Here is a 27,290-nt window from a genome sequence, read left to right on the forward strand (position 1 = left end):
TACCATACTTGGCCTTCTTTCTTCTACCTTCTCTTCTATCTTCTTACCAATGCGGCGGCACCCGGGACCCAGCATCCTCCTCTCTCCTGCTGCTTCTCACTGAATATGTCGGGCGTGATGACATTCAGTGAAAAGCGAGGAGGGAGGAAGATGCTGGGTCCCGGGCGCCACCAGATTGGTAAGTTGTTTTTTGTTTTTGTTGTCCCCTGGCCGCTGCACCCCTGGGACAATGCCACGGCACCCCTGGGAGCCGCTGGTCTACACAGTCTGAAGACAAAAGCACCACTACCACAACCCTTGGTCCAGTTGAGATCTCATCTTGGTCTAGTGAATTATTACCACAAATTTCTACCTCATATTAATGGTTTTACACCCATTGTATGCTCTCTTACAGAAGGGATCACCATGGAAATAGGCTACAAATTGTGAAAAAGCATTTCAAGAGACAAAGAAAATGACCACATCGGACAAGGTCCTCACACACTTTGACCCATCAACTACTTATCAAGTTGGCATGTTATACTTCACCCAATGGAATAGGGGCAGTATTATCACATATTCTACCGGATGGCAGTGTGCGATCCATCACATTTGCATTGAGATCCCTATCAGTGGCTGAACATAATTACGCAGAAATTGATTGTGACGCTTAAGTATGGGGGGTAAAACAATGCTACCAGTATCTTTATGGACAGAAGTTCATTTTGTTCACAAACCACCAACCTCTTGTGTCTATATTAAATCCTCTTAAGAGAGTCCCTGCAATGTCAAATGTTAGATTACAAAAATGGTCCCTTATTTTTAGGGAACTCACACTTATGAGATTAAATTTAAAGTGTTAAATTAGAGCTCTTAAACTAAACTTCATGGTAACGTTGACAGATTTTCACAATCCCCTCATACAACAAGCTGATGAGTCTATCCAAAGATGATATCAAGCAAGAAATCAGAAATTATCCAAAGTCTATGATATTACAGTTAAAGGTTGGTCAAAACATGGCAATTTATTGTACCAGGATTCTCAGCAAGATGATATCACCTCTGTCTGTATGTCAAGGAACATTAATGTGTGGGTCCAGAGTAGTAGTGCCTACCAAGCTTCGTACAAGGTCATCTCTGCACAGTGAAAATGATGGCCTTAGCTAGAAGTTATGTATGGTGGCCTGCAACTAATGGGCAGATCGAATCAATAATTAAATACTGTGAAGGATGTCAAAAAAACTTAATACACACCTCCCACCAGCTCAATTACACCCTTGGGAATGGCTCTGCTCTCCATGGCAAAGTTCATATTGAATCTGAAGGACCATTCCTGGATCTCATGTTTCTGATTGTGGTGAACCACATTCTGATTGGCATGAAGTCCACATGATGAATTCTCTCTCGTATGAGATAACTATTGCTGTTTTGAGAACTATATTCTCTAGATGGGTTACCTAAAGAAATCTGTAGTGATCATGGACATTTGTTCATTTCAGAAGGATTCCTGAAAAGTAATGATAGTACCATAACATTCAACAAAACTATCAAGGCCATGAGCCACAAGCAAATTACTCTACAACACCAAAACAACAATCTCTTATTTTGTTTATTGAAATGCTGAATTTGCTACTACAGGGCAAACTCCAGCAATAATGTTTCTCAGCAGAAACCTGAGATCTTGCTGGGACTGAAACCAGATATATGTAACAAATGCCATAAAAAGCAATTAAAAAATATGTATCAATAACAGAACAGAAATTTTGATTTTGGTCAAGAAGTTTTAACATGTGATTATCAAGAGGACAAATGGCAGTCAGGGAAAATCCTTTCATGGTCTTATGGCATTGCCATGTAGATCAAATCCTTCATGACAAAGGGAGAGAGGTCAGAAGCTCAAATGTCAAGCCAATTCAAGCAAAGATGTGTGTGTCTAATAATTTCATTGCTCATCATATTTTATTTTGTATTTTGTGTCTAAGAAAGGAAAAGTGTAGTATATGTGGAAAGGAGCAAAGGGAAGGGGAGAAAACGAGCAGAGGTAATTGGAGGAAAAGAGCAGAAGGTAGAGGAGGAACAGCTAGCCGGGCAGAAGGCAGCAAAAGCAGATTTGTCTGCTACCCTAACTGGTTATGCTCACTACCAGCCTAAGTATTCTGCCCTAAGCTGACAGATATAGAGTTAAGCAAACCTGAGCAGGGGGTTTATCCCTGCTGAAAGCAGCAAGACATTTAATTGGGTGATTGGTCCCTGGGAAGAGACCACAACCAGAAAGGACCAAAGTACCAGCGTCAGCGACCTATAGCCTGGGTCAGCCAGACCAGGACCCCCTACCCCGTGGGCAGTGAGCCATGGAGGGGGTGACAGGTTGTGGGGCCCATCAAGGATTTCTCAGGACCACTGTGGGTCAGTCTGAGCCTGGATGTATTCTTAAAATGTCTGGCCCCCCTAGCGTTACGACAAGTGTACTCTAATTGAAATAACTAAGGCGGCTGCTGTGCGGAAAGTACGGTGTATATTTTCGACTGACCATATGACCAGGAGAGCTCCCCATCAGGCATGTCACATGACTGCTATTATATAGCAGAAACAGAGGATAGGAAAATTAAAACAAACAAAAAACACACACAATCCTTTCTACCAAATAAAACAACACTTTTATTTCTGAAGGCAATATGTCCTAACCTAAGCAGATTTCTAGAAAATATGTCCATCCATTTATACATTTTAGTTAAACACATCTGAGTGGAAGTATTATAAAATGTAGATAACTTGACACTTTCAGTAATAAAAATTGTTCTCTGTTGCAAGGTGCACAGAGTGTATGTCTACATACAAATAACATATTCAAATGCCCATGAACAAAAGGTTCTCCCATTTACTTTATTTTCTTTGCATTGTGCTGCAGGTCATGGTTACAAAAATAAAAACAAATAGGTTGTGATGTGGATTCATCTCCTCGGCTAAATGGCCATTTCTCCCATATAGCAACACTGTTAGTCACTCTTGTCTTCTCCTTGGTAATGTCTGTATTCTGGCTTCAGCTCCCACGTGTTCCTGTGAGTTCCTTTCACATTGTGAATGCCGATATCTCTCAGTATTTCTTTTAGGTATGTCTGCATGAGGAATAAACATATAAAGAACATGACTCAATGAACCAGAATATTTTGATTCAGTTAACAAACGCTTTGGTTAGTAATAATGACACTTATACATAGATTTTGAAAACCCTCTACTTTTCAAAGTTTTCCAGACAAAGAAAAAGAAAATCTAATACAAGTAGGGAAAACCCACAAATGTGTAAACAATAATAGCAGTCAATGAGGACCAACAGGGAGGGAATCTGTATTAAACAAAGACACACTGCTGTGAATGACCTGAATTGTTTAAAGATTTAAATATTTAAAAAGACAAAAAGAAAAAACCCAAAACATCCTGCATACTCTCTTCCAGGAGGCTGCCTTCAGCTATTGGTGTTACTCTCTTCCAGGAGGCTGCCTTCAGCTATTGGTGTTACTCTCTTCCAGGAGGCTGCCTTCAGCTATTGGTGTTACTCTCTTCCAGGAGGCTGCCTTCAGCTATTGGTGTTACTCTCTTCCAGGAGGCTGCCTTCAGCTATTGGTGTTACTCTCTTCCAGGAGGCTGCCTTCAGCTATTGGTGTTACTCTCTTCCAGGAGGCTGCCTTCAGCTATTGGTGTTACTCTCTTCCAGGAGGCTGCCTTCAGCTATTGGTGTTACTCTCTTCCAGGAGGCTGCCTTCAGCTATTGGTGTTACTCTCTTCCAGGAGGCTGCCTTCAGCTATTGGTGTTACTCTCTTCCAGGAGGCTGCCTTCAGCTATTGGTGTTTATTATTAAACACATATCAAAAGAGAGTTTATCAAAAGAGCAATTTGAACAAACTTGTAACAACCGCTCTCTGGAAGCAATTAAAGACTATTGCTCGCCTAGTCGCTGGTTTTCTGCTACAGCTATCACTGCTACTCACTATGGTTTCTTCACTACCTCTTTACCCACTGGTGCCCAGCTTCTGTCCTATCATCATTCTCTTGTTGCCCCGCTGGTACTTGCTGCTTTTCCAAATACCTTCGCTTTAGTACTGCTCTCACTGGCCCTCCAGTGTCATCATGCTCCTTTCAGCAAAGATGAACTTGGGAATGTTATGGTTCAGATCTGGAAGGGTAGAAGTTACGGTTAAGTCTACAGGAGGAAAAGGTAGCTTAGGCCAAGGCAGGGGGTGGTGGCAGGGTTACAGCTTGGCTGCCAAAGTAGAGGTTTAGGATTGAGGTGGGGAAAGGAGGTTGTTGGTCAAATGCATATGCAGTAACACCAAGACTGATCCTATAAATACTAGATTTACTACATTTTGTAAAATAGTCATATGAGTCAGATGTATTTGACCACTACACCTTCATATATAAACATGTTTATTCCATGTTAATTACATGACCAATGCTTGGACAATTTTTTGTTTTGGGTCAATGTTTGATGAAGCAGAGAAGCACAAATATAGTGTTCTAATCAAATTATTTATCCAGTCTTCAATCAATCCATCCTCCCAGAGAATAAATGGTGGTTCCACAAATTCGGAAGCACAATGTGACTGTCCCAAATTCACCAAGGTCTGAAAAAAATGACTGAACAGTTTCCCCATGTAAAACATTGCTGCCTCCTCCCCCCCCCCCCCTCCCTCCAAGAAAACTTTGCACTTCACGCAGATAGATCTGAAGTCTAAGGGGTATATTTACTAAACTGCGGGTTTGGAAGAGTGGAGGTGTTGCCTATAGCAGCCAATCAGATTCTAGTTATTCATTTAGTACATTCTACAAAATGACAGATAGAATCTGATTGGTTGCTATAGGCAATATCTCCAATTTTTCAAACCCGCAGTTTAGTAAATATACCCCTAAAAGTTGTAATTTCTCAATGTGGAAATAGCACACCAGCAGATGGGAGAGTTAATACAGCATCAGACAATCCTGGAGGCTGAGCATTTTATTTTCTTAAAGTTGGCCTAAATCACCTGTGATCCCCTTAAAGGTTTGAAAAATGAAGGTTTCAGACAGAGTGAGCAGGTAGAATTACTTTATACATCTTCGTTTGAATGATCACTTACATAGGGGCACAGAGAAGAGGGCCCACACTTTTATCAAAAGTAAGCTATGAAAAGATATCAAGCTTTGTCTCCATTACTAAACAGCAATGTATATTCTGCTCTTAAGACTGAGGAACAACACTAATTACAGGAGTCCTCCCCCCCATGGAGTGCTGTGGAGGGTTAATTCAGACTGCAAACCACTGGCTTTCTACAGAGGAATCGGGGGCCTATATGGCAGTGGACTAACCTGCCAGAGCAATTCCATTTGCTAAAACTTGAGTCAAGTAGTGAAAGCTGCACCTGATTGAATTTATTTCTGTCAAATCAGCTGCAACAGTCACTACATAACTCCACCTGCAAGTTTGCATTACCCTCCAAGATGTGGCCACCCAGTAAAAATTCCCACCTACTCCTCCTGGTATAATTGGTTGCAATAAGAAAATAGTGAGGGTTGCAAAAGGGAGAGGGGGTGGGGAGAGATGGGGTGCAACAGGGACTGCACAATCTAGTTAACATCTTTAGAGATCCTCCTTACACAGAAAAACTGCAGCCTGAAGCCAGTGACATAGTGAGGGAGAAATCTCTATAAACGTGGTCTGAACCTCTGATAAAGGACCTTGCCAACAAACCACAAAATCTGGGTTCTTTCATTCTCACATCTGCCTATGAATGGGGCCCACCGCACATACCGACAGGTTTTTTTCTTACAGCAGGTAGAGATTTTTTTACCCTGTGCATTTTTATGGGGTCCACACTGGGTCATTTGGGAACACTTGGCTGAGTGGTCTTGCTGCTAATTTAAATATGTTCTTCCATCTTTTCCTCTGTGCTCTCTAGCCATTCTATCAGTAGTTGAGGATGCTTGAATTAAGCAGTTCTTTCTTTTTGGGATCACTATGCATTTGTTGTAATGAAAATATTTTAGATTAGAATTTAAGTTCGAAAAAGTGTGAGCTTGACACAAAACTTTGCTCACACCCCAGCAGATGGCAGCAAACATCCACAGTTAATGAAACTCCATTAAGTATTAGAAAGACTTGTTTCGCTGTTCTCTAGCATAGGACTTCAACCTTTCACTGATTAATCAAAATAGGGCAAAGTAGGAGTTGAAAATGAAGATTAAACATTATCAACTTAATTATTATATGCACGACAGGGGGAAGAGGAGGGAGCATTGACAGAATTACTCTGTGTACCATGTTCCATTGTGCACTCCTGAGTCTATTGCTGCAGGCTATGTGAGGTAATACTCTAAGACCCTTTCAAACCTATATCATACACTACACACACCCGTCATTATCCGCTTTCCCATCTCACATAATGTTAGGGCTCTGCCTAATTGATTATATACCTAACCAGGTTAAGAAGGTATACAATAAGCATTTACAAGTCCACCTCAGATATTCTTTTTTTTATTTACATTCTTCTTTGCCTCATTGCTTTAAAATGCTTTAAGGGACTCCTTGGTGCGTTCTAATACACCTCTTATATTTCACAGGATCTCAAATAAATTGTAGATCTAAATCGGTGATTGTGGCCAATATGCAGCGCTCCCTTTTCCCAATGCCACAGTCACTTATTACACCAAAAATGCGTTAAAATGTAATAATTGCAATATAGGTCACCTTCTTTACCTGCATCTTATAAAGCGGGAGCTCAGTAGTTTAAACCTTTGATATCCTTTCCTAGTTTTAGAAAATGAGAGTCATAGAGGAGAACCAACATGCAAAGGTTTAATGGAGTGGAAAAATTCCCAAGCTTTATGATCTAATTACACACAAAGTGTCACAACTAGACTGGTGCAGGCAATCCAGCTTCTCAAGAAAAGACAACTCAAACCACGAGAATGGAGATTATATGTATTATTAGTCACATGAAATTGTAGCTTCCATTTAAAATAACATGCAATCACAACAACAAAATTACCATATGTAAATATATTATTGTAAGTAAAGGCTATTAAAGCAGAGAAAAATGTACTGAACATGCTGGAATTACATGAAGAATTGAATCCTGTTGCTATGGTAATCACACACACAGAACAATGCTAATGAAAGATCACTTAAAAGAAAACACACACACACACACACACATACATTACACATACATGCAAACACGACATGATGTTAATATTATTTTTATTTAAAAAAAAAAAAAAAAAAAAAACATTAAAAAAAAACTGACTTCAATATTCAAAGGCTACCACTAGTCTACTAAAGGAAATTCTGCTTTTAGTATGCTGTGAACAGAAATTATTTGTTCAGTGTTAAAAGCAGTGGTTATAAAAAGTATTTCACCATTTTATTTTATACAACATGGAATCAATATGGATTTGGTTTTGAAACACACAAAATACTCTGTAATGTCAAATAAAAACAAATCTAAATTCATTACAAAATACACATCAAACAATATCTGATTACACAAGTATTCATTCCCTTTGCAAAGAAACACCTAAAGAAACCATGGTGCAATCAGATTAAATCTACACATGTGAACTCAAATCAATAAAAGTTTTGAATTATTTCAAATTAAATACACCTGTCTGAGAGGTCCCACAGTTGCCAAGTGTATTTACAAATGAGCTTCATCATGAAGAGCAAAAAAACATTAAAAGCAAATCCCAGAAACAATTTTTGAAAAACACCAAACCAGGGGAAGGATATATACAATATCAAAGACTTTTACTATTCAGTGGATCACTGTTAAGCCATCTTAAAGAAAGAAAAAGAGAACATGGAACAACTTTGTTTAAAACAAGCTATCCTGCCTATAGGCAATTCTGGCTGGGTATTTTATGGTGATAAACAAACTATTCTTGAAAGAAAAAAAACCAACTTAAATCTGAGAGAGAGATTTGCCCGGAAGCATGTTAGACACTCACATAGTCTGATGACACCAAGATAGCACTCTGTGGCCTGCATGCCAGGCTATTGTTTGGTGCAAGCTCAACACTGAGCATCATGTGAAGAACAAAATCCTTAGGGTAAAGCATATGCTATAGGGCACTTCTCTGCTTCAGAAACTGGAAACTTTGTCCTAACTGATCAGTGATAAGCAACTGGATAAACTCCAGGGTCCACATTGGTGGCCTTTAAACATTCAAAGGGGTCACACATTATCCTTAACCTAGGTAATAAACAATACATTGAATCAAAGAAAGAGCCACCTACCTGTAAGAACATAGCAGGCATTTTAAACAAGTGTTACAAGCTATAACAAACACATCTGACAATAAGGTAAGAGGGGCTATGGGCTGCAAGAGAAGGCTCGGAGGGCCACATGTGGCCCTATGACTGCTGCTCATCACTGTAAAAGAGGGCAGAACAGAGACAAACCTGCAGCAGTCCAAGAATTGGAAGATGATTTATATTCCAGACAGGTGATAACTCAAAGCACAATGAAGTGGCCTAAATACTAAAAGATCAATGACTGGAGTGGCCCACTCACATCACAGCCAACACCACAATTGTAAATCTATGGAATGACTGAAAATAGCTGCACTAAAATATGCTTCCCGCAAGTATTAAAACAAAGTGTAATAATTTATATAACCAGGTGTTGTATTTTTCTAATTTATAGTTAATTAAGAAAAGAGCTTAAAAGGTGACTGTTTTATTTGACATTACAGAGCAGTTTTTGCTGATCAGTGGGGAAATTCATGAATAAATATTGATCCATGATCTAAGAAAATTAAATTTTAAAAAATGCCAAATGGGGCAAATACTTCTTAAAGCCACTATACATGTAGTTTTTACACATTATATTCAAAATTATATTTTCATCTTCATTCCCTTTTAAAACAGAAATGGACAGCAATCAAGACTCACTGGTTTCAGCGAGACAGAGTGCTGCTTATGCTCTGCCTTCTGAAGATCACAAATCTGATCAATAAGATACAAGAGTTACAAATAAGATATGAGCTATGCTTGTAAAATTATATTTGGGTCAATATTTGCCTCCAAAAAGAAAAACATAAACCTATATTACCAAAGGTACTTCGTGCCTCATGCCTCTGTAAGGACACTAGTCAGTAGAGGTATCAAACATGCTAAGAAGGAAAAGTGGAATAGTTGCCTATAGCAACCAGATACTAGCTATTGTTAGTCTAGTACATTATAGAATATGATAGCTAGTATTGGATTGGTTGCTATGGGCAACACCGAAATGTTTTCTTTTTTAGAAGGTTTGATAAATCTAACCCTTGGTCCTATGCCCTGAAAATGGCTGCCGATATCTGTAGGTGACACGTATACTTTAGTACAAGCAGTGTATCTGTGATAAAAAAAACAACCTGTGCAAATATACAGTTAATATGACAACTCTGGGAAGCTGCAAACTGCATCACAAAGAGATTTCATGCACCTCTCCTACTATAATTACACTAAACTACAGTACATTTAGCAGGAAACATGTCTGGAAATATTTCAAGATTGCTTACCTAATGTCAAAACCAGACAAATACATATTCTTTACAATAAATTGTTCAGAATCTGTTTAAAATAAATCAATATAATATATATATATATATATATATATATATATATATATATATATATATATATATATATATATATATGACTGCTTGTCATTCTACTAAGCACACCCTTCGTTTTTTAATATACCATTTACACAAAACAGAGCTTGAACGACATTACAAGGACAAGGACAAATTGTTCAGATTGAAATTGTGGATTTTAATTATAAAGAGCCAAAACACTACGAACAGACAGATTACCCCTTACTGACCAAAGAGGATTTGAAAATAAAAATAGTAAACTGTTTTGAATTACTTAAAGTGACTGCTTTTAAAGCAATTATAACCATTTGTGTCCTGCATGCAGGACACAGGCTAAAAATGTTGTTATGGCATTGTTGCTCTAGGGTGACAAAGCTTCAAGTAGTAGCAACTAAAATAATTTCGATCCGCTATAAAAACATGGCTGAAGTTGAAAAGATGTATCTAGTAAAAGTTTCATGAGGGCCAATAACTTAGTCATCTGAAGCTACAACACCCTAAACAATGCATTATGGGTAATACTTTAACGGGACACACATCTGCTTCACCTTTATTGTACCAAGCTGTATTGCACACAGATACGGAGTAACTGCTAAATATATATCGGAGAAAGAAATTAAATATGAAATTGTAATTTTTCTTAGTAATATAATCCTAGAAAAGTACTGTACAATTTTTTTTTTTAGCTTAGTTACTTAAGCATATTTTGATAAAATAATGATGTTGACATAATATGTAAAGATAACTACGCTGTAAAATCTTACTATAGGAGGGGCATCATTTGCTTGGTAGCTGTAGGGTCTACACTTTATATTGATTGGTTCAGTAACAGATTTCTGGTAGACCCTACTGCAAAATATACTTTCTTTAAAGATGATTTAGTTAATGTACACACTGCATACATTTAGACATGTGGTACAGTCTGTAAATAAACATTTGACCTTAAAACAACCTGTTAATATGTATGAGTTATTGGCAAAGCAAATAAGAACATTTGCACATAATGAAATCCACGTTTGCAATTTTCCCCTGGCTCTATAACTCTGAGATATAGGTAGCAAGTAGCCACATTTATACATTATTAAACTGTTATTTATTTAGTAAAGAAATTAATATATTTATACGTCTCCAACCACATATTTATATCTGTTTATTTTTAACAATCTTGTAGTCCGTCGGGGCCAATGAGAAGAGCGTAACAGTTAATAAGTGTGTGCTGCTAATGTTGCTTAGAGTCTTGTTATTTCTTTGTTCAACTGTATTATTCTATCAATATTTAATGGCCCACTTAACGCTAAACTACTAATTATTTATACCACCCTATAAATTACCTACACTTTTCCTGTCACCAGTGCTGTACAGGGTAGAGAGGAATGAGTAACATTTTCAAGATTGTCCCTTGACTTATTTGTCTTTATGACCATAGAATTTATCAATTTTTTGGCAGACCTTGGCCTTGAGATCCCAGTCTTAGCACCACTACACAACAGAATGAATTGTCCACTGCCCCAGCTTTATACATGGACTATACATTCCACAAAATGCAAATATAAAAAATCAAAAATCAAAAAGACAGTACAGCATGGTTTCCAGTGGAACATCAAAGCAAAAATGGACCTAAAGATTGCATAACAAGAACTCTGCAACCGCATGGAAAAGCTTGTCACGCTGCAACTCAATTTGCATGAAATGTCGCTCATCTCTAATACTTGGCTTTACTGAGAAGCCCTGCTAGAAAAACACATTTACCCCATTATAAAAGGGAGCCCATCTTCTGCTAGTCAGGTGAGCATGCATGCATGTTACACCAGAAACAGGTTGGTGGACAGCATGACAACAATACTGCAGGACTTCTCTGTTGATGTAGGAGAGATATGAAGCTTTCAGACCATGGCGTGCATGCTGAGAAAGGACATGTAGTTGCTCGATGGATAAGTGCATAAGTCATGGCCACTTTACTGGTAGGTACGCCTGCATATGACCTGGCTTCTTATTCCAAAATGTAATGAGGATGAGGAATTTAAAACTAAAATGTCTTTATGAATAAAGGCTTTCCTCCTAAATACTGCTGCATTTTAAGATAGCTGAAAAGACAACATAAAACTAAATGTTACATTTAGGGGCATATTCAATTCTCGGCGGAAAAGCCGAAAATCTCGCGGTCCGCGCACGATTACCGTTATTACGGTAATCGTGTGCGGAAAAACCGTTAATACGGTAATTTACTTGCTGGATTTCAGCTCGCAGCTCCCTGAGCCGCGAGCTGAAATCCAGCTACACATTACCGTATTAACGGTACTAGTTTTTCCACGGCGTGGAAAAACAACTACTGAATATGCCCCTTACAGTGTGCTACTTTTTTCTCTATTCCCCTTTCTACTTATCAGCATAACTTTAGCCATAATATGGGCCTGAATACACATGAGTATAAATGACCACTAAGGGGCAGGGACTACTGGAAAAGAGACAAAATGTCAATGTCGATGAGCAGACGAACACCTCATTTAAACAAGGCTTAAGGGTTTACTTGGGGTTTTAGCTGGAAGTTACAGGGATTGGGGGACAATTTTATATCTGAGAAGTGTGTGATAAGTGTATAGTGCAATAATACTTTTATTCAGGCTGCACTATTATAAATTAGATCTTTCAAAACTGCATTACATATATACTTTAAAACACTCTCTGTATACGTTAAAAAGGTACTTTTCTTGGTAATTAATAAAAAAAAAGTTAATTGATCATGATGGGTGCACTTCAAGAAATAGAGTGCTCTAAAGGTTAATGTCAGGATTATTTCGTGTCACATTGCTTTCTACGTGTATTTGATCAGACTTCAGTGTGCTGCTTTCTGTCAGAGAAGTGAGAAAATATAAATCATGTTTAAAAGAAACTAAAAACTAGAACAAGCCTCATATATATTCCATATTTTTTAGGAAAAGGGACAGAGCATTACTTTACAGGCTGAGAAAAGGCATTGGGGATTTTTTGATGGAAAATCCCCAGAGCCGTCAAATGCAGCAATGGCATGTATCTGCACAAGAAGACAACAAAGGGATCTGTAAGCTGAATACAAATCAAATAGCTGCAAGTATTGTATGCCAAGCACATATTTAGACATAACCGAGGGAAAAAAAAAACAGCTCCGTTACAGACTTGCTGGTAAACACAAAAAACAAATAGCGTTTTAAGTAAATGACACATTCATTTCCATATGGTAAATAATCATGTGGGCCTATATCATTAAAACATAAACGAATGCACTTAGTAATTCATTGCTAATCTCATCTGTTCTACCAGAGACTCTGATAAATGTGGCCTCACCCAAAGCTCCTAAACATCTATCTATACAGTACAGGCGTGTTTCAGATTTACACATATGTACACTGCAGCACACAGATCTAACTCAGTCTCTATGTACCATTTTTTTTAAGATAAACACAAGCATGTGCGTTCAGTCTAAAATAAGCTATATATCAGGCATATATTAAGAGAAAGTAACAGTGTAATACTGCCACATTGTTTACCAAAATCAAACCAATGTTCACCAATTCACAAAACCACAATAATGCATTTTGTTCGCCCACATACATTAACACTTCTTGGCTACCAATGTAATTGCACCAATTACATTGGTGAAATGATTGTATGACCCTGCTACATTATTAACAATAATTATTTACAACTGCTCCCTCAACTGTCCTATACTGGCTGCTCTGGCTACCCCTATCCAATCTCTCTATTCTCATCCCTCATATATCTCCTTCCCTTCCACCACTCAGCCATGTACACATTAACCCACCCTGCTCCTACTTACACTCACTTCTCCAACATCTCAGCAACCTTTCATTACTCCCCCCCAACCTACACTAACCCCTTTCTCACTTGACTGCACCTTCCAATGCTCTCCTCCCAAAGTCTGCAGAAACTGAAACGACACTTTCGCCAACAGAGGCTGATCATGCTGCATTCTGGAGCGGTGGCGCCACCAGAATTTGTTTTCCCCAAAAAAATTGTGTTTATTTTTATTGTTTTGTTTTTTAATATTGATGTGGGGGCAGTCCCTGGTCTGAAGGGGCGTCCACTGCAGTCACTATTGCAGACAGGCAGCCCGGCAGCAATACATTAGCACATCTCGTGAGATCAGACAAAGAACCATCAGCAGCCGCACTGACTGGCAGCTGACTGCATTCGGACTTGCTGCCAAGCTGCCTGTCCTGTTCCCATTAACCTGGAGAGGAGCAGGGCCTGATCAACGAATGGAAGTTAAGTGACGGGCTGTTTGACATTAAATGGCAGTGCGAGGAGGCGATGAAATGGCAGAAAGGGGCATTTTGAAAATAGAGCAGCTTTTTGCAGGGAGGGGGGCACACGGATTCTCTCTGTATTGAATGGCGTTTACACGGATGCTCTCTGTGGCCACCAGAATACTAAATACTAATTAAATGGGGCTGGAAGATGTTAGTATTTGTTTACAACTCTTTGGCAACAGATTTACATATATTTCATTGTCTATAAATGCCTGTGCTATTGTGTAGATTTATCTGGCCTGGCCATAATGGAGTGTTGTGTTTGAACTAAAGAGCCTAATAATACTGAGTTTGTTAACATTTGGCATATTTTCAAAACAGGACCCCAACATTCTAGAAGAGAACTAGACAACAAAGCTGCAAGAACAAGCAAGAGAGCAACAATTAGTCAAAGCTGCAAGAACAGGTAAAAGAGAATTTAAATGCTTGAGAATACTCATTCATATTCAAGAGCATTCCTATACGTCTGAATATTCATTAATGAGTTCCAGATATATGCCTTATACAATATGCTGAATATCATCATATAGCATTAATTTCCAGTTGTGCATGTAGTGAATGTGCTCTATGATATTTTGTTTGTTGCTGAATACGAATGTAAACATTGGGGGGGGGAGGGGTGGATGCCGGTGGGGTGCGGGGTGCTACTGGTGTATTAGCCTAGAGCGGCCAGAACCCTTAATCAGGCTCTGCTCACCACATAACTCCCTTCTTAATTCTATTTCTCCTTCTGCTCTTGGCTGATAGACTCATTTCACTCAACCCTAGGCCCCGCACAATCCCTACTATCTGCTCATGGTCCTCCATCCACCACCTACTTTCAATCCCTCCAACAGCATTATAATTTCTCCACTTTTCTACCTCCCCCTTTCCTACATACACTGCAACACTAGATCTGTCTGCAACATATTTGCATTCATCCATGACCGATTCTTCTCCAATTCCTTCACTTTCATTGCCATTACTGAAACTTGACTCTCCCTTCTATAACACAGTTTCCCCTGCTGCTCCCATGTGGAGGACTCTCCGTCAACCACACTTCTCGATTCAATGACCAACAAAGTTGTGGAGAAGGCTTTCTACTTTCCTCTGTTTGCATCTTCTGTGTGAAACCACAGAACGTCCATCTCCTCCTCCTTTGAAGTCCAACCATCAGCCTCTTCTCTCCACTCCACTTTTGTGTTACTCTCCTTTATTGCCCGCAGGACCAGTCTCCCAATTCCTTGACAACTTCGCCGGGGATTTCAACATCCCTATTGAGAACTCTACTGGCACTTCAGTAGCTAAACTCCTCACACTTACTTCAACCTATCATCTCATTCTGTGGAAATCATGTCCCAACCATCACAATGGACACTTCCTGGAATGGAACTTGTGTTCTCCCATCTTTGAGCTGTCTCCTGCTTCTCCAACTCCACCTTTCCATTCTCTGACTACAATCTACTTTCCTTCTACCTCACTTTGACATCTGCACCCAAATCCATGCACACAAAGCGACAGCTAAAACACCCTTGACCACCCAAATCCTCTTCTCGTCTGTCCTAAACCACTTCTATTTCTCCCCTGTACTGGTGCAGCAGTCTCTTTCTACAACATTTCATGCAATGTAGTCCTATAGGAGGCAGATCCAGCCACAACACATTCTTCTTTGGAGATCCTATGACCAACCCTGTCACACTAAATAGACCCAGCATCTGAAAAATTTCTCCCAGGCCACCCAGTGCTAATGGAGAAAATCCCCTTCTCCTAAACACTTAACTCATAAGAAGGCAATTAAATGGTTGATAGGTTCACTAAAAGTATTGCTATCCATAAGTTTAGTGACATGTTTACAATAGTGTGCACAACTGTGGTGAAGTCTCTTTCTGTGTTCAAAGCATACATCCCCTGGGATTATCAGTGTTAGTTGGGATATCTCCTGTAGCACTCCATCACCCCAGATGTGTACTGACTATCCATCTACTCGCAGCTAAGTTGAAGGGTCTCTTTTCACTACTCATATGCTGATTTCGATACAATCGACCACACTCTTCTGCAGTGCACCGTTCACCCTCTTGGCCTTTTTTGGCACTGTTCTCTCCTTGTTCAATTCCTAACCCTCCTCCTTAACCTTCTATCTCTCTAAATCTATTTTCCTGGTAGGACGTCAAAATCAAACTAGTTTTTTACTTAAAAGTTCCCCATTTATGTGATATCGGTGAAAAGATCCTCACCTCAGGGCAGGCGCTAGTATTTCCAGTGTCCTCCTGCCGGCAATCAGCAACTTCCTGCACTGAGGCGACTTGGTGCAACTATTCCGATCCCTGCTCTATTTACAGCGGGTATTCGGACATTAAGGAAGAAGGCATCTGCGCCAACCATGCCCACCCCAACATGAATTTATCATCTACCTCTCACCTATCTGGTCTTCCCTTGATAAAAGGTCTGCGAGTCAAAACTTTAAATAAAAACATTACACTTACAGACATCTGTACACTTTAGGCACTGTCTCTGTATTGTTCATGATATTTAAAAAGGAAACAATCTACTCAGAAATAAGATGTCAAAGTCACTTTTAGGTGCAGAATTGTATGTGTTTAATCACTTACTATGTATCCCACTTAGACAAATATATCATAACCTACTATACCATACTAGTTCTTCTCCAGAATAGGGAGTATCTGCAGTGTTTTTATTTTCAAGAAACTTTGTAGTACTGTTCACATTTCTTGGATTGTGCTTCCCTGAACTGAATGTGTGAAGTCTGGCATGTTGGGATGTAGTGCAACAATGAAATTGCCAATTGGGATAAAGTAGGTGGAGAAACGCGTCACTTCTTTATGCTGACAAGTAAAATTACTGTCTGTGTATCACTGGGGTTTGTTCCACACTGGTTACCTTTTCAGCAGACTTACAGCTGGTATATAATTGGATCCTGTCGGGTTCTACACAAGCTCTCTGGTTAAACAAAGAAACAGACTAACGATAAGTACTTTGTCTGTGATCGATACGATCTGCGTTGCAATCTGTTACACTGTAGTTTGTTCCCAAACATGGAGGATTCTTCGTACAGCTTACATACCTGCTAAGATTATCTCTATGAACATTGGGGAGCCTATAATTATTTGAACATCATCCAGCTACCATTCCACTGTTTATATTTGGTTTAAACAGATGTGGACTCTTCATCTAATTTAATAGGATTCCACAGTGAACTATTTTTGTTACTATACAGGGCTATCCCTATTATAGATCTTCAAACAATTTATGCACATGTGCTGTGGATATATGACTGTGTGATGTGACCAACTGATTATTGTGTTTTTTTGTCTTTTTTTTTTTTTAATACTATGTCTTCTACATCTAGCATCATTATTGATTTTAATTTGTTTTAATACATTTATAATTAATCTGTATACAGCGCTCCCTTTCTTCTTTATCTATTGTTTTAAAGAGACCCATCAATTGTTACACTCATCTGATGGATTTGTAATCAATTAACAGACCCAACTATTTTCTCATATGAATCGTTACAAAAGTCTTGATGGGATTCATAACAGTTAGTTACAGCAACACATATCTAAGCTGTGCACAGCATTGTGTACTCTAACGTACTGTAAGCCCAAGTAACAATTTCATAGAATCTAAATGTAACACTGACAGCGTCAGAAAGCCAGTAAACAATCCCTGACTGATAGTGACAACAAAATAGTTCTATAGACTGGGAGAAAGACCTATATGGTAAATTCAAAAGTTGCTTAGATGTAACAACAAGGTTTTCTTTCAAGCTTTTAAAAGTTGTTGCCAACTTTTGGCCAACTACTGGTCTATAAAATACATCGCTCCGAACAGCAAATATGGGTATTTTGAGTCCATTCAAGGAACCCCTCCTCATGTGGTAGGGAATTTAAAATGTAAGCTCCAATGGGGCAGGGATAGAGGATTAAACATCTCTGTACAGGAATGCATATTAATAAATAATAATGTACTCAATACAGCTATATGGACAGATTGTAGGACTCATCTTTGAATGTCAAATTCATCTGACTGCCAGCAGTCCAGCATCACTTAACAAGCACGTTTTGTGGGAAGGAAAAGGACTCCCTCCACTTTGCTTACTATATGTGGCATGGGGAAAATGTTTTAATCTCCAGAAGTGTGCAACACCCTTTGTCTTATTTTCAAGAGATCTCAAGATTTGATTTCAGTACATCTCCCAACTGTCCCGATTTTAGGGCTCTGTCCCACCCTTAAACATGTTTGCCCTGCGGATGGGAGCGTTGGGAGATATCAGTTACTGGTACATGCTGCAGGGTTTGGAAGGGTGGTTTCTAAGCTTCACAGAGCTAGTCAGCCCTCTGGGGTAGTGACCACACCCCCTCCATGTGACCACTCCCCCAAAATCATACGTCCAAGTGGGTAAAGCTTAGGCAACACTGCTGCGCAACCTCCTTGGGTATAGAGAGCCACATTTTTCATATTTTATTAATTTTTACTTTGTAAATGTCCTAATCCCTCAAAGGAAAGAAGACATTCATTTGCAGGACTGATTTCTGTATTCTTACCAGGCAGTTTGCGAACATGAAAGTTCTAAAGCCATTTATGCTGTGAGTAAGATCTTCTTTCCTTTTCAGATATTAAACGACCAAATTAAAAATATATATCACTTTGCAGTTATAAGCTGCTATTAGTTTTTCTGTTTCATGAGAGTTGCCCTTTAATAAGACTGAAATATTAATGAGACTGAGGATGCGAGGGAAAGGAGTGCAACCTTCCAGCACTTTTATATATTTATTTGTAACTCAGGAGAGATTTCTTCTTTTACTTTCACAAATAACATGTTACTTACAATGGCCTTCAGCAAAGATCTTGAGACCCACAAAGAAAAGTGATCACAATATCATAATAGGAAAATCAGTATGTGTTATAACTAATGAAGCTGTTTTATAACAAACACTGCCAACCCCACTCTTCCCTTCTTCATCATTAGGTACTCACCACAGGCTGTTTTGTAATGTCCACTAGATCTTTAATGTTGTAATACTGATGCTTTTCAAAGGCAGAAAACAGCATGTCCAAAACTTGCTGCTTGTCCACACGAGAACGCTTGCCATCATCTTTTTTCTTCTTTTCATACTCAATCTGCACAGAAATATATACAGAGAGCGTTATAATACAGCATATGTTAGTAATAGAACAGATTCCATAAACCATTAGCCCTAGGCACACACTACTAGGCACCCCCCCTCACTAATCCTGCTTTAAATAACTGTAGCCACAAGCAGTGGACAGCTTTTAGGGTTAGGGGAAAGGTGGTGGTGATGGGGTGCCTTATCCCCAACTCAGCTTTAACCCTTTCTCTGCAACAGATATAAGCATAACATAAACAGTAATGATTCAACAGCTTTCAAGTCCTTGTGCATCAGTTTTTACACGTGCACTTGCCTTTTTTTTTAAATTCTATAAAAAATCTATATGGTCAGTTGTAAGGTTGTGTTTTTCTTCACAATCTGGGTAATCACCATTGTCAAACAGCTCCCACTGTTGATCAAGGGTCTTTGTGAGTTTGGATGAACCCCATTGTACTCTGTATTGTTCCTCTGCCCTCCATCCTGTTCCTGACACAAAGCAGCTCTACTGTGCACTGGTAATCATCCACACCAATGGGTCACATATATACTTTTTATAGTTGCTATATTGAGACTGAAAAGTACCTGGATGTACCTCAGATTGTCTAGCAAGTAACATCCCCATGGGAGGTCAAAAGGCAGCTGCCAGTCCCCCCAAATAATGCTAGGTATTTGGAGGTTTGGGGTACATAATGGTAAGTTTTGCTCTTAATATATATTCTATAAGGGATACATTTTTTTATGTACTCCCAAAGTAAGTAATCAATTGATACTCTAAATCCTATTAGCAGATATACCTTCAAAGTATTGAATGTCTTACACACGTATTTGCAAACTTATGCAACATAGATTTATGCTTGTAATATCAGTTAACTGGCAGGTTTTATACTCACATTCGGTGTTTTAAGCATCCTGGCAGCTGAGTGCAGGAGGAATTTCGGATTCGTCTAACCCCAACTAAGCAAACTATATTTGTATGGGGTAAGGTGAGATCCCCAAAAGAGGAAAACAGTGCTGATGTGTCCCCATTCCTACCACAACCAATGCCTTACTGTAGCTACTGACATCTGGATGTATACAGGTACACTGGAAGCAAAATAATGCCTATACTTTCCAGCTCATACCACTCTACATTCTGTCACATTCCTTAAAAAAAAATCTATATACTATGAAAAAAAAGTCATTTATTAATCACGTTAAAAGCTTTTGCATTTAATTTCAAAGTTATTATTTTCTTAACGTGTCTGGATTATTTAAGATAAATATGTAATAAACGCTGACAGCTAGGAAACTCGAGAGACGTGGATAAGGACAGCTATTAAAATGAACAACAACACATTTAACTTTTGTATTCAAACAATTACCTTGAATCCCACACAAATTATGTAACTCTGTAGATGGAACATTCGACTTAAGCAATATTTTGCTAAATTTATTAAAGAAATGACACTGGAAAAAGGGAACAAGTGCAATGTACAAGGATATAGGCAAAGAAAAACAAAACTCATGCTGAGCGAGAAGAGTTGGAGATGCTGCTTAGCCTCAGGGTTATGGGCTGCAGAAGAGTGTAAAGCACTGGACGGGTAGGGAAGACCAGGAGCACAGTGTGAGGTATTGGACGGGTAGAGAAGATCAGGAGCAGAGTGTAAGGCATTGGACAGGTAGGGAACACCAGGAGCAGCAGCAGAGTGTAAGGCATTGGACAGGTAGGGAACACCAGGAGCAGCAGTAAAGTGTAAGGCATTGGACAGGTAGGGAAGACCAAGAGCAGAAGCAGCAGAGTGTAAGGCATTGGACGGGGAGAGAAGATCAGGAGCAGAGTGTAAGGCATTGGACAGGTAGGGAACACCAGGAGCAGCAGCAGAGTGTAAGGCATTGAACAGGTAGGGAAGATCAGGAGCAGCAGCAGAGTGTAAGGCATTGGTCGGGTAGAGAAGATCAGGAGCAGAGTGTAAGGCATTGAACAGGTAGGGAAGATCAGGAGCAGCAGCAGAGTGTAAGGCATTGGTCGGGTAGAGAAGATCAGGAGCAGAGTGTAAGGCATTCGACAGGTAGGGAAGACCAAGAGCAGCAGCAGAGTGTAAGGCATTGGACGGGTAGAGAAGATCAGGAGCAGCAGCAGAGTGTAAGGCATTGGACGGGTAGAGAAGATCAGGAGCAGCAGCAGAGTGTAAGGCATTGGACGGGTAGAGAAGACCAGGAGCAGCAGCAGAGTGTAAGGCATTGGACGGGTAGAGAAGCCCAGCAGCAGAGTGTCAGGCATTGGACAGGTAGGGAAGACCAAGAGCAGAAACAGAGTGTAAGGCATTGAACGGGTAGGGAAGACCAAGAGCATAGTGTAAGGTCCTGAATAGAAAGTGGAGACCGAAAGACACAATAGATTGTAAGGCCCTGGACAAAGAGAGTAGACTGAGTTGCAGCAGAGTAAAAGGCCCAGCGCTGAGACAGAGAAAGGGGCAGTGAGAAAGGGCAACAGAATAAGGTAAGGACACCTTTAGTTGTAGTGTCTTGGAACTGTTTGTGTGCTGCACTATAGCAAGTAGAACAAATAATTTTAGATACATTAATATTAAAACTGTACAGAATTGGTTGTTCAGGTGGTGGACAGATATCAATGAAAAGCTGGCTATGGACTTACCATTCCTGGTTCAGCATATGACCTCACACATGTGCTGATGGGAGCTCATCAGCATGGCTTGATTATCCAATAAGCTGAATAGGCTGTAGTCTAGGGCGCAAGGTTTTAGGGGGTGCAAAATTGTGACAGGTGTGTTCCAAATAAAAAAGAAATCATGAAAGAAAAATGTAGTAAGGTTTTAATAATGACGTATTCCCATGGTAATGGCTGAAGACAGAGTCATTCTTCAGTGGGCGCTTGAGGATAAGCATTCAGGAGAAGAAAGGATGGTGACAGGCACAGGTGTGACAGCCCCCTCCACATTGTCACCCTCAGTAGCGCTCGTCCATGCCTCCACTCTGCTATACAGTTTCGATTTTAATGAAAACTAAATGAATGACAAAAATTGCCATTAACCATTTTGAATGTCCAAGTGGAGTGGCAACATAAACATTGGGAGGGGGGCGCACTAAAGGAAGCCAGATTTTAAATTAAGGACAAGTTCCTTCTCACCTACTGTGTATTAGCCTGGTGTGGAAGGCGAGGAGGTGTTACGTGCGTGTTAGCTTATGGAGCCTGTACCCTTAATCAGGCCCTGCTCATCAGCCAGCACAGCTGCATGGGTACATCCAGCTTAAGGATTGATAACTCATTTCTTGAGTTAAGTGCAGACTTGCCATCACCAGATACATGTAATGGCAACTGACATGTGAAAAGAAACACCTCTAGAGAAACAATGCACCAAGGCATACAAACTCCACATGGTAACTGGTGCATAATCATGTAGTACAGCATCTATGCACATCTGATTATTTACCATAACATATTACTACCCTAATGTATATTTGCATTGCTCAGAGGCACTATAATATGGAGCAGATGGTCCAGTTAAAACAAATACAGACGCTAATTGCAACCGCTGTCTGACAGCCAGAAGCACAAGGAAACATCAGACTAGAAAATCCACCAACATGAAAATATAACTAGCAATTCGCCCACAAGAAGGAACGCTTTAATGTGAATTTGATTGCATTTGTAAAGCACAATCTCAGTTGAATAATATTAGGGGGACAACGAGGTGACAACTAATATAGATATCAATCATCTAACTACAGTTAGGGTATATTATTCTGTCCATTTTGCAGGCAGAACATTTATTGGTAGGCAGATTTGGAAGTACCCAGAAATGCCCCACTTCACGATGCTTTGTCTTAATGACATTACATGTGTGCAGCCAGAATACAAGATTCTGTTGCAGGGAACCTCACAGCTAATTGGGGATGCAGTAATGAAACAAAGAGTTAGGTCACTTACTAAAATAAAAGTTACTGTCAAATTCAGTAAATGTTAACTTTTGCCTGCATGTATGGCATTTACTACTAATTCTAACTAATACTGAAGCTTAACTATTCAAAAAGAGACAGTTGTGCTGATGAAAAGGAGAGGTTTGTATGACCTTGCACAGGCTAATTACGTTTCCATCGATCCAAAAAATGCCAGCTTACAATTTCCAAATCTGCATCACAGACAGGTGAAACACTCCTCTCTACAGATACTATTCATAATTCACTGGAACAAGCATCAAAATTGGGAATAATCTACTATATAAATGCCTAGTGGCGTGTGTGGAAAACCCCCCCCCCCAAACTGCAGCGCCACCTGCTGGGCAGAGTTATACACTGACCTATATATTTCTTGAAGGAAAAGTGACAGTTGGGAGTGGTTGGTGGTTGCCGGGGGTGACAGTGGGGAGTTTTTAACACCTTAAGTAGCTTGATGAAGGATGTGGCGATGAAGATGAAGGATGAGGTGATGGAGAAAAATGATGAGGTGGTGACATGTGGACAAAACCACGTTAAAAAAGGGCGCTTGCGTCGGGAAGTAACGCTCTTCCCCTGAGGAAGCCTGGGCTAGGCCCAAATGCATGACAAGAACCTTTTTAACACCTTAAGTAGCTTGATTTGACTAGAATGCATGAGTATCATGCACGGGTTAACTTATTTATAATAAACATATAACGAACTAAAGGCCATGTACTTAAAATGGAATATTTGGCCATATGGCAATTTTACCCAGAATTTTGCTCAGAGACCCAATAATGACTAGCGTTTTTTTATGTGCCAGCCCCACTCAAATCTGATCAATAATAATCAGCATAATGTCTATCCAATTTTATAATAACATTTAGCTATGCAGGCACTAAACATACAAGGGTTTATTAGAAAGGATATACACAGACAAATCCCAGTAAAGATATATGTAGAGAAGAAGTCCCTGTACAATCACATACATTGAGATGTCTGACATAATTGAAAGCGGATATACAGCCTAGGGCAAGATATTGCTCACACATATCTGTTATTAACGGTAAAAAAAATGTGAAAGAATACGGTTTTTATTAGGTCTGAAGTGTTTACTTGTATATTTAATAATAGTTATTCTACTTGTAGCTTTTGGAACATGCATATATTTGCATTTTTCAGAAAATACATTTAGCCTTTCTCCCGAATGCTCAATAGCATGCTATTTTATATTGTACTGCAATACAATAGGCAGCAGACTCAAATTAAATGAGTGAATGCAAAAAGAGATATCAGCAAGTAAATCTTCATATGAAGACACTGATTACAAATCAATAAATTAAGAGATGAAAAGCAGAAATTTACTTTGTTATATTTTTAATATGTCCTGTTGCAGTCAAGTTGATATTAAAATATAACCAATGCCCCCTTGCTTGTTTATCTCTTATTGCCTGACGTAATACCTTAAAGCACACAGCAGAACAGTTCATGCATTGGAGAACCAAGACACCAACTGCGGAGGTACGTGGAGGACGAATGAGAGTGTGGGGCTCACGAGGTAGAAGCTCTCGTTTATAAAACTGAAGTCTAGTATAATGATTCATTGCACAAAAGAATATGGGAGACTGGCATATTCTATGGTTTGATAAGACAAAGGTTGAACATTTTGTCCTCAGCGATAGGCGCTCTGTTTGGCACAAGCCTAACTCTGTGCATTTCCTAAATAACATTATACTGACAGTGAAGTACAGTGGCAGGATGCATAATGCTATGGGGATATTTCCATCCCTCATAAAAATGTGTCAAAACAGAGGGCAAGATGGATAGAACAAGATAGTATAGACAAATCCTGGAGGAAAACCTTCTGTCGTCTGCATGACACACAAGACTTTAAATTTATACTCATGCAAGACAGTGACCCTAGCATACGGTGGCTTAAATACATAATACTGGCTATCCCACTTGATAACACATGCTCAGACTATATTTACTTTAAGCAATCACTTTAATGATTACAAGAACGCATTTTTAAAGAAAAGTAATAACACTAAATTAGAAGCACACATTAACTGAATGTGTATTGGGAAAATCTCTTTAGGCTTTATGTAAATTACAGCACTGCAACATTTTCACTCTGAGAACATTGATGAAAACTGTTAAATTCAAACATCACTGAATGATAATGTATTCTGCAATCTGAAACCCATTAGGACAGATAACAATGTGCACTGACTCAGGGTTTGTTCACAACTTTATTTATTCATTTTTTGGCAATTTTCACAGATTAATAAAACACATGCAAAGCACAATAGGCCAAATAAGAGTCAATGGTGCCTTTCCTATGACTGTGTTTTAAAATGTAATGCAGTGCACCACCTTTATTTGTTTCAAATAATTCCAATAGTAAAAAGAGAACACATTGGAGGAAACAAGGATACTGCTGGATCTGCCGATTAGATCACTGAAGGGAAGTAGAAATCTGTTTTTTAATTTATGTAATTGCAAAGTTATCTTTTAATAAGTATGTGCTGTTCATGTTGAAGGGCACCTGTCACTTCAGAGGTGCCACAGATTCCTAGGGAGTTGTTAGATTGCATTTTCATGAACATCTTCACACTCCCAGCCCCACCCAGACTCGTCCCCAACCTCAAATCTTTCACACGCTGCCTCAAAATTCACTGTTTCACACTTGCTTACACGGCCCATCCTAAGACACTTCCCTCCTCACACTCCACCTGCCCCTTTCACTTTCTATAGTCTCCATTTACTACCCTAATCCTCGTAATATTAACTCTCACAAGTTTGGTAGAGAGGGCCAATCTCCTCATCATCTTTGTAATGCTTCCTGTGTTCTAGTCGTGTCTTATGTTGTTGCCTTCTCTATAGGCTCTTGCATTGATTTTTACTGATTCTATTGTTTCTCTTGCCTCTTACCTATCTGTATTTTTTCTATGTATTTTGTGTTGATTGTGCGACACTGTGGATTCTGTGGTGCCATATAAATAAATAAAGATGATGATGATCAGAATTCATCAGACTAGAAAATGAGTACATCTATGCTGTGAATGTGACAGCTGCACTATAAAAATTAAAGTTGATGTGTTATGAACCAATTATAAGGGGCATATTCAATTGACGGCGGGATCGCCGAAAATCCCGCGCTCAAAAAATATTACCATTAATAAGGTAATCCTGCGTGGGAAAACCGTTAATACGGTAATTTATTCGCTGGATTTCGTGAAAGCTCGCGAAATCCAGTGAATAAATTACCGTATTAACGGTTTTCCCACGCAGGATTACCGTAATAACGGTAATATTTTTTGAGCGCGGGATTTTCGCCAATCCCGCCGTCAATTGAATATGCCCCTAAGAATGATATTTCGCTGAACTAAAATATTAACCATAAAAACAAAGTTTATTTTCATGCTAGAAACATAGAATTTGACGACAGATAAGAACCGTTTGGCCCATCTAGTCTGCCCATTGTTTTATTTACCTATGGTAACCTCAAGCCCTATTTGGTCCTTTGTAAGTGTAGCGCTGACAGACACGGACGCCTGCACATGCGCATTAGGGAACTGTAGTCAACCAGGAACTACAATCCCTGGTTTGCACTGAGCTGCTGCCGGAGGATTCAGTAAGAGCGTGCGAAAGGGGGAGGGGCTAAGGTGTGAGAGGAATGACTATAAAACTGGCAGTTGGAGTGTGAAAGAAATGACTTTAAATGGGTACATTCAATTGTCTGCGGTTTCCGCTGCGGAAAAACTATTACCGGTATTACGGTAATAGTAAGCCGGATTTCAGCTCGCAGCTCCCTGAGCCACAAGCTGAAATCCAGCGAGAAAAGTACCGTAATATCGGTATTTACGCGCACTATTACCGTAATGACGGTAATAGTGCGCGGGGTGCGCTACTTTTGCCTGTAACGCCAACAATTGAATACCCCCCTAAAACTGGCAGCTGGAGTGTGAGAGAAATGACTTTAAAACTGGCAGTTGGAGTGTGAGAGAAATGACTTTAAAACTGGCAGCTGGAGTGTGAGAGAGGAGGAAAAGAGGAGAAGTGTGGAAGAGAGCAAGAAAAACAGAGCTGACTGAGAAGTGAGTGCACCCCTGTACTATTGCTTGGGAGAAGAACAGAGGGATCAGAGAGGCAGGACAGAGACTCTGTGAGAGTGCCAGAAGTCTGAGAAGAGAAGGGACCTGAATCTATTAGACCCCTGTATACAGAGGAGCCATATTGGTAAATAGGAGATGTTGGTGAGGAGAGTACACTCCTGTCAGTTGTTTAAAGTAAAAGTCTGTAATAAAGAAAATACCCCAGAGAGATGTAGAGAGAGACACAGTGAGAAGAAGGAAAAGA

General features: G+C 39.5%; 1 protein-coding gene across 1 annotated transcript in view; it reads right to left on the minus strand.

The window, feature by feature from the left end:
* Positions 1-2,613: 2,613 nt before the first annotated feature.
* The window catches only part of GTF2F2 (general transcription factor IIF subunit 2), a 171,777-nt gene continuing 147,100 nt past the window's right edge, over positions 2,614-27,290 (minus strand). Inside the window, exons 8-9 of the mRNA XM_075199735.1 lie at positions 18,880-19,023; positions 2,614-3,095 (exon numbers count right to left, since the gene is read on the minus strand). Coding sequence (XP_075055836.1) covers positions 2,976-3,095; positions 18,880-19,023 — 264 coding nt within the window. The 3' untranslated portion in view covers positions 2,614-2,975. The remainder of the gene's footprint in view (positions 3,096-18,879; positions 19,024-27,290) is intronic.

This window comes from Mixophyes fleayi, chromosome 2, assembly GCF_038048845.1.
Source record: "Mixophyes fleayi isolate aMixFle1 chromosome 2, aMixFle1.hap1, whole genome shotgun sequence".
Classification (NCBI taxonomy): Eukaryota; Metazoa; Chordata; class Amphibia; order Anura; family Limnodynastidae; genus Mixophyes; species Mixophyes fleayi.